Source organism: Phascolarctos cinereus, unplaced genomic scaffold (assembly GCF_003287225.1).
Source record: "Phascolarctos cinereus isolate Bilbo 61053 unplaced genomic scaffold, phaCin_HiC Scaffold_4;HRSCAF=312, whole genome shotgun sequence".
Classification (NCBI taxonomy): domain Eukaryota; kingdom Metazoa; phylum Chordata; class Mammalia; order Diprotodontia; family Phascolarctidae; genus Phascolarctos; species Phascolarctos cinereus.
The window spans coordinates 646,979,292-646,996,850 of record NW_027555847.1 but is presented as its reverse complement, the minus strand read 5'-3'; the positions used below and the strand labels follow the sequence as shown (position 1 = coordinate 646,996,850).

General features: G+C 42.1%; 1 protein-coding gene and 1 long non-coding RNA gene across 2 annotated transcripts in view; one reads left to right on the top strand and one right to left on the bottom strand.

Moving 5' to 3' along the window:
• Positions 1–17,559, top strand: part of LOC110214246 (maestro heat-like repeat family member 5) — a 124,779-nt gene that overhangs the window by 36,152 nt on the left and 71,068 nt on the right. The window contains exons 6-10 of the mRNA XM_020995072.2: positions 2,571–2,623; positions 7,366–7,473; positions 10,985–11,101; positions 13,389–13,508; positions 14,766–14,912. Of these exons, the coding sequence (XP_020850731.1) occupies positions 2,571–2,623; positions 7,366–7,473; positions 10,985–11,101; positions 13,389–13,508; positions 14,766–14,912 (545 nt within the window). The remainder of the gene's footprint in view (positions 1–2,570; positions 2,624–7,365; positions 7,474–10,984; positions 11,102–13,388; positions 13,509–14,765; positions 14,913–17,559) is intronic.
• On the bottom strand, positions 8,102–12,612 carry LOC144457041 (uncharacterized). Its single transcript, XR_013486347.1, has 2 exons — positions 10,976–12,612; positions 8,102–8,386 (listed from the first exon to the last, which is right to left on the bottom strand). It is a non-coding gene; the product is annotated as an uncharacterized LOC144457041 (long non-coding RNA).

Genomic DNA, 17,559 nt, shown 5'->3' with positions numbered 1-17,559 from the left:
AGGGAGGGAGGGGAGGGGAGGGGAGGGAGGGGAGGGAGGGGAGGAGGGGAGGGAGGGGAGGGGAGGGAGGGAGGAGAGGAGAGGAGAGGGGAGGAGAGGAGAGGGAGGAGGAGAGGAGAGGAGAGGAGAGGAGAGGAGAGGAGAGGAGAGGAGAGAGAGGAGAGAGAGGAGAGGAGAGGAGAGGAGAGGAGATGGGAGAATAAGAAGGCTGCTAGGTGCTGTGCTAAGTGCTTTATAAATATTATCTCATATCTCAAAAGAATTGAGGATATACAAATAGAGGGGCTAGCCTTGGAAAACAGGATCACTTCTTTCCTTAGAGGGGTGAGGGAGAAGAGGATGGATAAAAATGTTGAGAGGTTTAGAGTATGGAGTAGAGATGAGGAAATATATGATGGATGGTCTCTATTTTCTTTAAGTGAGAAGCCAAGGCCATCTGCTGAGAGGCAGAGAAGTGAGAGTGACATTGGAGGTTTAAAGAGAAAAGGAGGAGGTTTGGACCAGCTTTGAGAGGAGTGGGGCAAGCAAACAAATATCAATGATTTTCTTTGCATCAATGAGGGTTCCATTTGGATTCAATAACTTGGTTGCATAATGGATGCAATCAATGAAGGAGCAGATGTGGCAGCATTAAGGGTTATTAAGGGTGATTAAGGGTTCGTGACCAGCAAAGGTGAGGAGGGATGGTGAATGGTGGGGAGGACAAGAGGACAAATAGAGTCAAGATTGCAGGACAATGTGAAGTTGAACTGGTCAACTCTAGAGTCAAAGCTGCAAAGGGAATAAATGAGGCCAGAGACAGATGTGGTAAACTGGAGGAGTGGAGGATTGGGCAACAAAGGATAGATTTAGAAGGGTGAGTGTAGAACTCTAGAATGAAGGAGAGAGGCAAGGTGGCACAGTATATTAGAGGAATGGACTTGGAATCTGAAAACTATGATTTGGACCCCTTCTTGGATGCAAACCACTCATGTGACCCTGGGCAAAACATAGGTTTGGATCTTTTTTAGGACCCATACTAGTTGTAAGACCTTGAGCAGGTGACTTTACCTTATTCAGCCTCATTTTCTTCCTCTGTAAAATGGGAATAATGATAGTAGCACTTAACCATACATAATTTATGGAAACCTCAAAACACTATATAACAGTAGCTATTGTTATTTATTAATGATGAAACTCAGATTCCAAAGCATACAGTGCAAGGAAGGCAGAGGAGAGGGATTAGAGTGTGATGAGGTCAAAGGTGATACAGTAATAGTACTATGGGGAGAGGTAGATAGGGTTAGGAGAATTTTACCTGTGTAGATATAGGAACTCTGATGGGCAGGGATTTAGAAGGGAGTGAAATATAAAACTCTGATAACCATAACTGGAAAAATAGCAACTGACGGAGTCTTCTTCCAGCATCCTTTGATGCTAGAGGACAGCAGTGGTACAAGTGTTTTCCTCCCTTTAACACGGGAGCTTGAGGTTGGGGGAAGACGTTGGTACCAAAGGCCTGAGTCCCCATGAACCATACTGGGCTCACACTCTAGCTATATGTCAGCATGCCAGAAGGTACACCCAACAGAAATCTTCCACTTGAAGCATGCTCTTTGGCAGTCCTGTCATCTGTGACCCTGGTCCCTTTGGCATTTGATCTGATACCTAAAGCCCTAGTTAGGATGGCATTTGACCTTTGTCCCAGACTCTCCAGTATCAGGCACAGTTGCCATCCTCTAGATTAGCTTCTGGTTTGTCTCTGCAAAAATGTGGCACCCAGAACAAGCAATATAATTTTCCATGAGTTCATAAAATGTAGTCCAACCCCTACCTAAAGCATGGACATCCTCTACAAGAAACATCTATAGCTCTATTTGACTATTTCCAATCTCCAGGAATTCACTCCTTTGGACTATCTCCCCATACTGTCATGCAAGTACAGACTCCTTGGGTGGAATCTTTGCCACCGAAGCACCATGTCTACTGCTGGAGTCAAATTGGAAAAAGAGAATAGACACTCCAGGGCACAGACTGGGCAATGGAATCTGTTGCCCCATCAACCACATGATCTAGCTCCCCTGCTAGACTGAAAGCTGCATGAGGGCAGGAACCATATATTCTTTATTTTGGCTATCTTCTTTCAATGTTAATCACAGTATACCAGGCAGTTAGGTGATATTATGGATAGAATACTAGACTTGGACTCAAGAAGATCTGAGTTCAAATCTTGCCTCAGACACTTAATAGCTGTGTGGCTCTGAACAAGTCACTTACTCTACCTCAACCTCAATGTCTTCATCTATAAAATGGGAATAATAATAGCACCTACCTCTGAAAATCACTGTGGGAATTAAATGAGATATCTGTAAAGTGCTTTGCAAACCTTAGAGTGCTATAGAAATACTAGCTACTACCATGATGGTACATGGTACAGAAGGTACTTAACAATTGGTTACTGACTGTATGCAGGGAGGGATGGATACATAATCAGATGGAGGGATGAGTATCAGGAAAAACAGGGATCAATCCATGGCAGGTCTAATCCCTGGCTCAGTCCTCACTGCATTTTTTCTGTCTCTTTGCAACAGATGAACTACTTACTCCCACACAGAGAGATCACTGGCAGGAACAGCTGATTCAGGTAAGAAAAGCTGGCCACATATCAAGCTGAATGGGTAATAATGTCAATAATAATAATAATTAATACTTCTTCAGCATTCTAATGGTGTCTCAAACTACTTTCCTCACAACACCCTGCGAGAGTGTTGCATGTATCATAGCCATTTTACAGAGGAGGAAACTGAGGCTCAGAGTGGTGACATGCTCATACAGACAACAACAATAACTAGCATTTATATAGTGCTAAGGTTTGCAGACCATTTTACAATATTATCTCGATTGATCCTCAAAACAACTTCTATTTTATAGAGGTGGAAACTAAGGCTGAGGGAGATTTAGGATCTCACAGCTATAAATGACTGATTTTTACTCAAGTCTTCCTGACTTCAAGAGCTCTGCTCTATCTACTGTGCCACTGAGTTGCCTCAGAGATGAAACTTGGACCCTGGTCTCTCTGACACCAAATCCAGAGCTTTTTCTGATACTTCATGATGAAAATAGTCTCCTAGAAAGCCCATCATCCTAGAAAGCTCCATGGGTCAAAGACAAATGGCAATTGTGCATTGACCTTGAGGGTCTATGGAAGGTAAAGGACGATTTTCTGACCTTCAGAGGCCAAGGACCTAGAAATTACCTACTGTGAAGCATGTGATGCTTTCAGATCTCTATCCTGGTGAACTTGGTCAGTGCAAAAGTCTGCTTTATGAATATGAGGCAGCTAGGTGCCACCGTGGATAGAGCATTGAACTTGGAATCAAGAAGACCTGAGTTCCAATCCTACTCATAAACTTGTTAGCTATGTGACCTTAGGCAAATTACTGAACTCCAATGTGCTTCAGTTTCCAAATGAGGGAACAATATCAGCACCTGCCTCTCAGGCTGCTTGTGAGGATCAAATGAGTTAATATGTAAAGCATTTTTCAAACCTTCAAGATTGGTACATGGGGACATGAGAGTAGAGGAGAAAACCTGCAAGAGTAAGAAGTAGCTGAATAAAAAGGCCTGGAGTTCAAGGAAAGTCCTGAGCAGAGCTTTGAAAGAGAAAGGAGCTGTGGTTCAATAGAAAGGATGATGGATTTGAGGCCAGAAGAGCTGAGTTCAAATTTTGGCTTGGGGGCTCTCTCCCTCTGTCAGTTTCCTCTCTCTAGACCCAAGTTTCTCCATTTATAAAGTGATGTTGGACTAGATAACTTCCAAGCTCTCTTCCAGCTTTCTATCTTTTAAACACGAAAGCCTGTGAAGCCTGACGTGAGATTTGGTAGAGGATGAGGAAGGGAGGAAGCATTCCTGGCAGGGTGGGCAGCAGGTGCAGGAGCTTAGGAGCCAATGAGGGTGAAGCATGTATAGGAGACAAGTAGGAACCAGGAGGTTTTGACCAAACCCCCCAAAGCGACAGCCTGAGCAGGCTAGATGAATCACCAAGATGCCAAGCCACCTTGTCTTCTCAAACCTGCATTCCCCCAGATCTCCTTCTATCACATTTCTCATTCCTTTTAGGTTTGGGGATCAATAACCAAATGCTAGAACCTCACAACTGGAAGGAACCTTATCGGTCACCTAATCCAGCTTCCCATCCCAAATAGGCATCCCTTTTACAGCCCCTTTCCCACCCTTCCCTACCCCCTGCAGGTATTTGCCTAATCCCTTATGGAACATTTCCCATTAGGGAGCTTCTAATCATTGGGTCTGTGTTGACAAGTCTGCTTTAAGAGGGGAAACCCCCCCTCCAAAAAAAAAAAAAACTTGTACTAGATGTTATGAGTCTGCTATGCCCAAAACTGTTGAAGGCTTATAATCTTAAGGCTTAGACACAGAATACCAGGAAACTAAACTCCACAAAATAAATCCACAATTTTGCTCAAGAAAGAGAAAAATGTAATGGGAACACCCAGCCCATGGATGATTAGCTCACAAACAAGCATGCAGTCTACAAAAATGATTCCTTTATAATGTAAATAGAATAATTAATAATAATCCTAGAAATATGTCATAATTATTCCTGGAAAGAGGATTAGTAATGATATCTATTCTAGAAGCAGCGAAGCCTGCCTGAACATGAGGCCATATGGACTTCTCATCACCTATGAGAACAACAGACAGAAACGAAGACAAGGAAAGACAGACAGAAAGAGAAAAGGGGAGGGGAAAGGGGAGGATAGGGAATTAGGAGAAGAAGAGAGGAAGAAAAAAAATTGCAACCAGACCTGTTCTCCTTGAACTTAACTCAATTTAAGCAGATCTGAGATAGCTAGCAAGGTTGGGCCACATTTCTCTCTTATGGCCATACAGAAGGGAAAGACCGAGGACACAGCCAAGAGGCTACTTCCTGGTTTGCCAGCAAAAAGGGAAGAGAGTAAGCAAAAATCAAGAGAAAATATCCCTTAACACCTGACTGATGCCTCACTTACTACTACGTTCAAACGAGGTCATGGACCTTTTATCATGTATCTTTAACTCTCTTCTCTCCCAAAGAATAAGACAATCCCTATCTTCATTAGAAGTTGTGCCATCCTGGAACAGCTAGGTGGTGCAGTGGATAGAGCACTGGCCCTGAAGTCAGGAGGACCTGAGTTCAAATCCAGTCTCAGACCAAACATCTGACACTTACTAGCTGTGTGACCCAGGGCAAGTCACTTAACCCCAATTGCCTTAAAAAAGAAAAAAAAAGTTGTGCCATCCCATATTGCCCCACTAATCTATCTGGACACTTTATGGTGAGAATAATGTGCAATACACAGGCACGAAGAGTATAAGTTGAGTTACCAATGATATTCAGATGTCTGCTCTTTCTGCCTTGTTCCTCAATCTGGTTAACTACCAACTTCTGTGCTGGTGAATGGTGGTATCTAGTTTGGGAAAGTGTCATAGCCAATTTGACAATTTATTGATCATAAAATAACAATAAACCTCTAGCTTTATTCTTTTTATTTTTTATTAATTTATTTTGATTTATCAACAATCACTTCCATATGCTTTTGAGTTTAAAATTTTTCTCCCCCTTCCTCCCCACCACCCTTCCCAAGACAGCACGCAATCTGATATAGGCTATACATACACATTCCTATTAAACATATTTTCACATTAGTGATGTTGTAAGGAAGAATTAGAACCAATAGAAGGGAACACCAGAAAGAGGTAACAAAACTCAACAGAAGAGAAAAAAAACAGCAATTGAACTTCCATAGTTCTTTCTTTGGATGTGGATAGCATTTTCCATCACAAGGCCTCTGGAGATGTCCTAGATCCTTCTATTGCTGGGAAAGGTTAAGTTTATCAATATTAGTCACTGCACAATGTAGCTGTTATTGTGTACAAAGTTCTCTTGGTTCTGCTCACTTCACTCAGCATCAGACCATACAAGTCTTTCCAGGTTTTTCTGAAGTCAGCCTGTTCATCATTTCTTATAGCACAATAGTATTCCATTACATTCATATACCACAACTTGCTCAGCCCTTCCCCAACTGATGGGCATCCTCTCAATTTCCACAAAAAGAGCTGCTATGAACACTTTTGTACATGGGGGTCCTTTTCCCATTTGTATGATCTCTTTGGGATATAGCCCTTGCAGTGCTATTGCTGGGTCAAAGGGTATGCACATTTTTATAGCCCTTTGGGCATAGTTCCAAATTGCTCTCCAAAATGGTTGGATCATTATACAACTCCACCAACAATGCATTTGTGTTCCAATTTTCCCACATCTTCTCCAGCATTTATCATTTTCCTGTTTTGTCATGTTGGCCAGTCTGATAGGTGTGATGTGGTACCTCAGAGTTGTTTTGATTTACATTTCTCTAATCAATAGTGATTTAGAGCATTTTTTCATGTGACTATAGGTGGCTTTAATTTCTTCATCTGAAAACCGTTCATATCCTTTGACCATTTATCAGTTGGGGAATGGCTTGTATTTTTAATTGGGGAATGGCTAGCTTTAAAAAAAAAAAGTTGTACCATCCAGGAATTAGTTTGGAACACAGGTAGCCTGACCCCATTATGTGAAGAGAAAGTAATCTACCACCATCTACTCCACAGGACTCCTTGGCACTGCATCTCTGGATGAAGGGAGTCCTACCCTATATTTCTTTGGGGGGTTTTTTGTTGGTTTTTTTTTTTTTTGCTTTTTAGGCAATTGGGGTTAAGTGACTTGGCCAGGGTCACACAGCTAGTAAGTGTCAAGTGTTTGGTCTGAGGCTGGATTTGAACTCAGGTCCTCCTGACTTCAGGGCCGGTGCCCTATCCACTGTGCCACCTAGCTGCCCCTCCTATATTTCTTATAGAAAGCAAGCTATCCCCTCAGTAATACCCTCAAGTCTTTATACTGGCAGAGAGTTACATAGACATCTAGAAGGTGTGATTTGATAGCTGTGATAGTGACTGGGATGTGAAGAAACTGAGAAAGCCTTGTCCCATGTGTCAAACAGGAAAAAACTTGGATTTAAAAGCTGTAAGGGTAGAATTATGGGTATGAAGACAAGAGAGGGGCAGCTAGGAGGTCCTGAGTTCAAATCCAGTCTCAGGCCAGATACTTGACACTTACTAGCTGTGTGACCCTGGGCAAGTCACAACCCCAGTTGCCTCGACCAAAAAAAAAAAAGACAAGAGACTGAGCAATATGAAAATTCAAGGCATTGAAAACCTGACCTTGGGGAGATGTGTGGGTGCTAGTTGAGGCAAAAAAAGGGGGGGCCCTTGATTCTCTCCTACCCAGCTCTGAAAGGGAGAGATTCAAATATGCCATCTCAATGACTTCTTAATATCTGCCCACAGATAGGAGCCAGGTCTGTTCAGTTCTTAACAGTAGATGGATGGGCAAAGTCACTAATGCTTGCTGTCACCAGACCTGACCGGACTTACGCGGAGCAAAATCCAGAAAAGGTTTGTTTTCAGAGATCTCCGCTTCCCTCCACACTAACATTCACTGCCTCTTCTACTTCCCTACCTGAGGTCATGGCATCTCTGTTCACCTAATGCCATGATCCACACTGGGAAGGAAAGTAAATTGACCACCCTCCAACTTAACCTCCTCTGTTGGGGAAACCATCACATATCATTACAGTTCATAACTATATAGCATTTGGGGTTTTACAAAAATACTTTGCTCATAATTTCCCTGTAGGGTAGGTAATATATAAATAATGGCCCCCCACTTTACAGATGGGCACAGTGAATAAAGCTCTGGGTGTGGAGTCAGGAAAATCTGAGTTCAAATCTGACCTCAGACACTTACTAGCTGTGTGACCCCAGGCAAGTTACTTAACCCTGTTTGCTTCAATTTCTTCATTTATAAAATAAGGTGGGGAAGGAAATGGCAAATCACTTTGCCAAGAAAACCCCAAATGGGGTCACAAAGAGTCAAACATGACTGAAATGATGGAACAACATTTTATAGCTAAGGAAACAAACTACCTGGGGAGCATAAAGCATCCTGCTCAGGGCCACACAACTAATAACTATCAGAGCCAAGGCTTGAATCCAAGTTGTTTGACTACAAGAATAATAGACCTTCCCTTTTTCCCTTTTATTAAAATTCTGATTTAACAAATACCATATAAAACGTGCATTTCCATATACACAATAGAACAAAATAAAGGATTATACATGAAACTGCAGTTCCCTATAATGTATAACTTGGTTTTATTTTATAGCAGGTTCAACTGGTAACTTTCAAAGCTCTCCTTATCTGTGTGCATCTTTTTGACCTTCTTGTGTGTTTTCTCCTCTTCATTTTTTAAATTCAATTTTATTTTGGTCTTGGTTCTGAATTCTCTTCCTCTTTCTTCCCCCTCCACTAACCAATTAAGAAGGCAAAAAAAAAATTATACATATGTAACGTGGTCATGCTAAACAAATTCCTGCATTAGTAAAGAAAGAAAGAGAGAGAGGAAGAAAGAAAAGAAAAGGAAGGAAGTAGAGAGTAGAAGGGAGGGAGGGAACAAAGGAAGGAAGGGAAAGGGGAAAGAGAAAGAAAGGGGAACAAAGAAAGAAGAAAGTAAAAGAAAGAAAAAGAGAGAGGGAGAGAGGAAGGAAAGGAAAAAAGGGAGGGAGGGAAAGAGAAAGAAGGAAGAAAGGGAAATAGGAAAGAAAAAGAAAGGGAGAAGGGTAGGAAAAAAGTAAAAAGAGACAGAAACAAAGAAAGTAAGTAATAGAAACAAAAAAAAGAAAAAGAAGGAAACAAAGAAAGAAAGAAAATATGCTCTCGTCTGGGTCTGTCTGCTCTCCATCTGAAGATTGACAGCATATTTCATGTTTTTATCTTTTCATGTTTCAAGAAAGATACCTCAATAACCATCTTTTGTTCTTAGACCAATACACTTTCCATTACACCACACTGCCCTCATGAGTTTCAGTTGGAGTGGGAGGTTGGGAAGGAGAGGGGCTCTGAAGAAAGAAACAAGGCCTTGCCTACAACTTTGGTATGAGCAATGTTGCCTTCCTTTGTATCGCCTCAAATGCCATTCTGCCTTCCTCTCCATCTTTGCATCCTACCCAGCCTCCAAAGCCTAGCTTTAGTCCTGCTCCTTAAGGCAGGAACTTCCCTGGCCACTCTAGGCCACCTTCATCTCTTCCTTCTCGGAATCCTTCTACAATTCTTAAGCATCAGCAATAGTAATTCAGTGGTCACTTAGCATGTCCTGCATTTTCAAATCAAGTATTTATTGAGGCCCTACCATATGCAGAGTACTATGCTAGGGAAGGAAGGTGGCGTTGTTGAGTAGTTTCAGTCATGTCCGACTCTCTGTGACTCCCTTTGGGGTTTTCTTGGCAAAGATACTAGAGTGGTTTGCCATCTCCTTCTTCAGCTCATTTCATAGTTGAAGAAACTGAGGTAGATTGAGTTGAGGAAATGGGACTTGCCCAGGGTCACACAGCTAGTATCTTAGGCTGAATTTGAACTCAGGTCCTTCTGACTCCAGGCCAGTGCTCTATCCACTGCACTACCTAGCTGCCCTTATATTTAACTACTTTGTGTGTATGTACATATGTATGTATGTATGCATGCATATATGTATGTATGTATTCATTAACCTTATATGTGTGTATACATAATTTTTCTTTTTCTTTGCCACTAGAATGTAAGTTCATTGCAACTAGGGTTTGTTTCCCTTTTTTGTATTTGTATCCTCAGCACCTAGCCCAGTGCCTGGCACATAGTCAGCTCATAATAAATACTTGTTGATTATCACTGTTTAATTTATTTCTCTCTTTACTGTCTTGATCTTTCAGTGTCTCCACTCTCTCTCTGTCTCCTGTCTCTCTTCTCTGGCCTCCCTCCCTTCTCTCACCGGCATGAAACCATTGTCTTGCCCCACATAAATACTAAGAGATAAACAGAGTATTTATGTGGGGCATTTTCTACCCTCTATAAAGGAAGGCATTGGGTGGAGTTTGGTACTCTGTCCTGCAGCCCCACATCAGAGGTGAGAACTAACACCTACCCTCTACCTCATATCATCAAACTCCATATAAATGTCAGCGGCTTTTTGTCATCTGTAAAAACATACTGTCTGCTCCCCAGGTGATGGTGGGGCTCAAATGAGAAGATGCATGTTGAGAGCTTTCTAAACCTTAAAACATTACTTAAATGTTAGTTATCATTATTCATTAGGATCTCAGGGAAGGCTTTACTGGAAGGGGCTCTAACCCACCATTCCAAGCAGTTAAGTGGTGCAGTAAATAGAGTGTTAGGTATATAGTCAGGAAGACATGAGTTCAAATCCAGCCTCAAACAATTGCTAACTATATGACCCTGGACAAGTCACTTAAACCTTTGTCTGCCTCCATTTCCTCAACTATAAAATGAAGATAATAATAATACCTACCTCTCAGGATCCTGGTGAGGGTCAAATATGATAATATTTGTGGAGTACTTAACACAGTGTCTGGCATATAATAGGTGCTTAATAATAAATGATTACTTCCTTTCAGGCTTATTTCACTGAACTCTTCATTCCAGCCAAACTGGGCTACTAGCTATTCCCCAAATCTGACATTCCATTTTCCTTCTCCCTGCACTTGTATAGACTTTTCCCATGCCAGGAAGGACCTCCTTCCTCATCTCTATTTTTCAGAATATCTATTTTCCTTCAAGGATCAGCTCAGCTATAACCTCCCCACAATGCCATTCCCAGCCCTAGCCCTTAAGCTCCTGGTGTTCTCCCTTTCCTCAGTTTACCTTATCTTTTTTAATGTTACATCCCTCTGGAGAATGTAAGCCCCTTCAAGCCAAGGGCTGCTTCATTTTTTCCCTTTGAATCTCTAACATCTAGCATTGCCTTGTTTATAGTAGTCACTTAATACTTGAAAGAGCCCCTAGGTCTTCTCCTCACTCTGGCCCAGGTATCAGGTGGTACTTCCCTGTATAACTCTAACCTTGTACCTTTCTCAGACTTTCCTGTTCATCTACTATGGGATGATTCTCCGAGCAGCCAACAACAGCTCCATGGTCAGGAAACACCTAAGGTCACTTCTGGACACATCCCATCAGTCCCTGCAACAGAGAGAGGTGATCATATCAATAGCTATTCCCAGACTGTTCTAGTGCATGTCTGACTCTGTAAGGCCTGTGAAGAACTCATCCATTCTCCAAATATACCTGATATCTTGGTCATAAATTGAACACTAATCCATTCACTGGCTGAACCTTATCCCTAACTAAAGACGACTTCCTCAAACTCCCATCACAGCCTGAGCCCTAAACTCAACCACAGATTAGGTCCTAACTCCCACTACAGACCGAGTGCTGACCCTATGACCAGCCTTGACCATCATCACAGACTAAGATCTAACCCTGGTCCCAGGCTGAAGTCTAACCCTAACCCTAGACTAAACTCCCCATAGCCACAGACTGAGTAAGGCCTGCTTCTGTCTATAGACTGGTCTAAGCTTAGAAACTAAACCCTAATTCCAAGCATACATTGTCATCTAATTTCATCTTCATTATCCCATATCCGCTACCTCTGGGTACAGACAACTTCCCTAGATGTAAGGTAGCAGGCAGAGTCATGTGGCTCTCAAGCAGGGGTGTCCTGGTGCCAGCGCTTACCAGCTCATCTGAGTGAATTGTTAAATTTTCAGTGTGAGCATTTATACCTCAGAAATAGGCAAACCACAATCAGAGGCTTGATTTATTCTTTTGTTGATTATCTAGACATAAGAAAATGATAGAGAAAATCATAATAATGTGTCCTGCTTACATTTTTTCCCCCAGAGAGCCAATTGTCAAACATTTACTAACCCACTTCCGCCCTTAGGGGAAATCCAGCAGGCTTGGCATATTCTCATACCTAAAGGGTAACTGTTCATATCTCTGTAGTGCTTTAAGATTTACAAAGCATTTTCCTCACAGTGATTCCATGAGGCAGGAGGTACAAGTCCTATTGTCTCCATTTTGCTACCTTAGACAGGCTTCCTGATTCTGTATCCAGGGCCCTTTCTACCATTTTTGTCTATACGCCAATGTAATAGGGGAACCAAATAGTAAGTGCCCAATCCTTAGAAAGTGGCCAGTCACATAGTATAATTTTTTTATTTTATTTTTAATTTATGGAATAAAATAAGCATTTTTATAACATAGTATAATAAAAAACAAAGATAATTGGACATAAAACTGCAAATCTATTATCTACAACTTGTTATTCTTTATAGGAATTCCAAGTTTGGCCTCTGTCCCCTTCCAAAATTCCCCCTGTCCCCATGAATACCATCTGATCATTAAAGCCTAAAATTCAGTAAGGTCCTGAGTTTCATTTAGTATGATATGGTATGATGGAAAGAACCCTAGACTGGGAGTCAAAATATGTGCATTCATATCCTGGTCTTTTTTTTAAACCACAGTACTATGGGGCAGCTAGGTGGAGCAGTGGGTCAGGCACTGGCCCTGGACTCAGGAGGACCTGAGTTCAAATTGTGGCTTCAGACACTTAACACTTGCTGGCTGTGTGACCCTGGGCAAGTCACTTAGCCCTGATTGCCTTGCCAAAAACTTTTTTTTCAAAAACTACAGTACTATGGGAAGAGCACTTATCATTCAGAGCCTCAGTTTCTTCATCTATAACATAATAAAGGGGAAGGGAAGGAGGAAGGGTGTTGAAAAGAACACATATTTATTAAGCACTTATGTGCTAGGCATTAAATGCTTTCTTCACAACAACCCTGGTAGATAGGTGCTATTATTTATCTTGATTTTACAGTTGAGGAAACTGAGGCCGACAAAGGTCAAATGATTTACTCAGTGTCACACACCTAGCAAATGTCTAATTCCAGATTTGAACTCAGGTCTTCCTGACTCCAGGAACAGTACTCTATTCATTGCTCTGCCTAGCTACCTCAATCCCAGAAAATGCATTGGCTTTTCGGTCCCTCACTTCACCTCCCTGGGTGTCAGTTTCCTCATCTGTAAAACTGTAGGATTGGACTAGATTACCTCTAAGAGCCCTCCCATCTTTAAATCAATGATCCTAAAAAAAAAAGAGAGAGAGAAAAAGAGACTAACATTGATATACCCTATCTCACAGGGCTTCTGTGAGGAGGAAGTGCATTGTAAAATGTAAAGCAATATATGAATGCTATTGATTTTGACAGGAATTCAGGACACCTGAGTTCTAGATCTGCCTTTACCACTGACTCACTGTGTTATCTAGGGGGAATGATGTCCCTTCCCTTCTCTGGGGCTCAGTGTCCCTGTGGGATAAGCCATTTCTCCTCTAAGGTCCCATGAACCTTGGACCAATCTGCCTTGCACTGGGAACCCACAGTTTACCAGCATCCCTACTTCTCTTGTCCCCTTACAGGGAATTGCCCTCACCATAGGGTTAACAGCAGCACGACATCTGGATGATGCTTGGGCAGTCCTGGACCAGTTTGGCCGGACAGGACCTTTGAAGCAGATTCTTAACAACTTTAACATTAAGGTATTTGCATCCTGTGGCCACAAAGGAACTCTGCCACACTCCCCCTCTCCTCTTCACAGGGACATTAAATAATAAGGGGTCTATGACACATAACCTGTCTAATGTTCAGCATCAATCTCTCCATCTCTGAGCCACAGTTTTAGTAACTATAAAATGGGGGATTTGTGTTAGCTCTTCTCCCAAGTCCTTTTGATCTCTAAAGCCTCTTGTATCAAAGAATCTCACCTTCAGGATTCCCTGCAACACCCACCTCCCCCTTCCAAACAGGAATACTTCCTCAAATTACAGTTCACCCACCATCAGCATCATGCAAGGACCTATGACAGTCACTGCTCCCTAGAACAGCATAGAAAAAAGAGGACAAGTGGAAAGAAGCAGAGGATGGGCAGCAGAGATTCCAAGTGGTAGAGAAAAGAATTGGAAACCTGAAGAGATTATAAGGACAAAGAAATATTGCATGGAATAAATAGGCAGGGTGGGGCAGAGGAAGAGGGACTAACACCAACACAGCAAAGAGAAAACACCTAGAAGAAAATTAGAAAGGAAAGAGGCGTTTGCATATGTGAATACATGAGTCACCAAATCAATTCTCTTCCTTGACTGACTAAGCTGTATGAAGGCATCATATATCTTCCCCAACATAGAGCTCAGGGCCCTATACTTAGGATATGCTCAATAAATATTTGTTGAATCGGTCAGTCAATAAGTGGATCAATGAACAAGATTTGTTTAGGGCCAGCCAGGCAAGAAGGGCTTGGATTCTTGCTACCATGCGTTGACTTTCCCCATGATATGAACTTCTCCAGGCCTGGAACCCAACCACCCTTTTCAAGTCTATACATTTTATAAATTGGGGAAAACAAGGGCCCCAGCATGGGCTGCCACCTCTTGACTTCCTCCCCTTCCCTCTCCAGGAAGAATTAGGGAACTGAACCCAAGCTCCTTACCAGAGAGGCATATTGTTCAGGGAAAATTGATGGATTTGGAGTCAGAGGACCTGGGTTCAAATCCCAGCTCTGCCATTTACTATCCATGATATTGGGCAATATATTTAACCTCTCCTGGACTCATTTTCCCACTCTGTAAAATGATGGGATTATACTCACTGACTTCTAAAGGTCTAACCTCCTAGTTCTAAATCTATGATCCTGTGATACCTGTCCTCAGGACACCACTGTCCGAAAACAGTGATGCCTGTCGACAAACCCAATGTTGAAGGCTCTGTTTGATTGTTCATTCCTTCTGCCATCTCCCCAGGAGGAAGAAGACCCAAAGTGGAGGTGGGCCAGAAGTACCATCCTTCTCTCCTATGGGCAGATGGCAGCCAAGGCCAAAGAGAATATCCTCCCTTGGGTGGACAACATCTCCTCGAGAATGGTCTTCTACTTCCAAAGTAGCTACTGGGTATGAAAAATGCTGCCTGCTCATAGAGAACCAGAAATTAAGATCACAGACTCTCTTCGAATCTCCAATTCAAAAGCACAGAGACATAGAATCTTAGAATTACATACAAAATATTACAATCAGAATCATAGGACAATGGAGACATGGAGTCTTAAAATTATAAAACCTCCCTTGTCTCATTGAAGCATGAAAAGACTAGGGGGAACTCTGCCTTCTCAAAGGCTAAACCAACAGAACCAGCTCTTGTAGGCCCTACAAAGATGGAAAGGAAAGTCTTTTGAGTGTAGGCCTGGTGATAAATTTCTTTCAGTTTGCTGAAGGCCTGCTTAGCTAAATGGAGAAACACGCATTTCCTGTTTTGTCACAGGTGCTTAGGAAACCATTTATAAGTTGTGGAGGGGTATGTGTTAATGAAGGGCAGCACCCATATGGGTAAAATTATTGTCGTGGGAGATATTTTCTGTGTTGGCTTCATACTCCTCCATCTTGGGATATTACTAATGAGTTGGTGACATGAGAGAGTTCTTTCTGATCTCTGGGGGCTTGGACATCCAGGCTGAACTTTCTGCTACCGCCTCCGCCAACATCATAGTATTCAGAGAGGCAACATTGTGCCTGAGCCATCCTTTAATATCATAAAACCCAGAAAGGTAAAAGCCCCAAACAACTGGTTCCTATGACTATATAGTCATATAAATATCCCTTTCCATACTGCCCTTTCTCGGTACTCTTGTCTAATTCAAGTCCACCCTACCACCTCTCAGCCCTTTACATCCTCAAGCCTCCCTTTTTAAGTGCAGCCCTTTAACTGTATTCAAACTTCACAGAACAAATCCTTTTATTAAGAGGATTTGTTCTGTGAAGTTTCAATTCAGTCAAAGGGCTGCACTTGAGGATCTAGAGGGCCACATGTGACCTCGAGGCCACAGGTTCCTCAACCCTGCCCCAGATCATCCCTGCTTCTCTACCCTATTCATATCATGGACCATATAGTTGCCAAGAACATTGTTCTCCACCCTTGACCTCTCTTGCCTGTGGTCTTAACCACAATTCATCCTTGCTAATCTTCAACCCTGTGTCACTTCTACCATCTGCCTTTTCCATAACCCCAAATACTTCTGGAGGATACAACCCCACTGTTCCAATTGAATCTATTTCAAATTCATATTATTTAATCTCAGCTAGGCCCTCTTTCTCTTCTTTCCTCAGGCCTCTCACACCATCATCTGCTCTCTCTTAACCCCACTCCCCACAGATGTCATTATCTTCTTTTCCAAGAAAATAGAGTCCATCCTTTATGAATTCCCTCATTGCCTCCTATTCCACACCTCAAAATCTGTCTATATCTTTACCCAGATGTATCTCCATTACTCCTTTTTTGTTTTTGAGGCAACCTCTCAACCTTTATCCTTCAATCCCTTTCCCTCCTATCTCTTCTAGGAGCTTGCCTCATTGAATATTGCCCCTCTTTCTCTCATAATCAATCTCTTGTCTTTCTATTGGCTCTTTTCCTGCCTACAAATGTACTCTGGTCTACCTCAACCTGAAAAAGCCCTCACTTGACTCTGCTATCCCCTCACGCTATCATTGTGTAAGTCTTCTCCCTTGCACAGTCAAATGACTAGAATGAGTTGCACATGTTTGCTCTACTTCTTCATTACCCCCCTCACTTCTCACCCTCTTTCAATCTGGCCTTGAACTCCACCACTTGACTGGTTACCAAAGATCTTTTAATCTCTCAGTCTTCAACCTCCTTGACTCTCTGCAACTTTTGATATTCAAAAAGTACTCTCCTTCTTCCATGGAATGGTTGCCTCATTTCTCATCTTCCCTGTCCGTATCCTTTTCAAATCCCTTTGGCTGGATAATCATCCATTGTGCTCCCTATTAACATGATATTTTTCATCACTTCTAGCCCCTCTTCTCTTCTCTACTGTTCTCTCTTGGAAATTTCAACTCCCATGGACAGTACCCATATCTCTATGTCTAGCCCTGATCTAGTCCATCTCTTAAATTCTAGGCTAGAATTATCAGTATCATCAACTACTGTTGAATTTCTCTTCCTGGATGCCCTACAGGCATTTCAAACTCAACTTGTTAAAAAGGTTGTATTGCTGTATTCTTCAACTAAAATCTCCAGTCCTCCAAACTTTCATATTTCTGTTGCAGGTGCAAGTTAGGTTCAAGACCATGGAGTCATCCTGGACTCTTTCCTCCTCCTTCCCTCCTATATCCAATCATTTGACAAATCTTTTTGTTTTTGTTGAGTCTAACCCCAAAACATCTCTTGTTTGTGTGAGTAGCAAAAAGGGGATAAACACAACACCCTAACTTAGGCTCTTATCTCTCATATGTATGTATTACTGTGAAATCCTCCTAACTGGCCGCCCAGTTTCTCAGAGTTGGGAAGACCCTCAGCCTGACTTCTCACTGAGTAGGAAATCCCTTCTTTAGCATCCCTACACATGAGTATCCATCCTCCTTCTTGAAGGCCTAAAGTGACAAGAAAATTCATTACCTCTAAAACATACCATTACACTTTGGGTCAGCTCTAATTTCCAAGGAAGTTTTTCCTTCCTTCAAGCCAAAATTTGTTTGCAACTTCCTTCCCACTGCTCCTAGAATAAACAGAATAAATATAATCCTT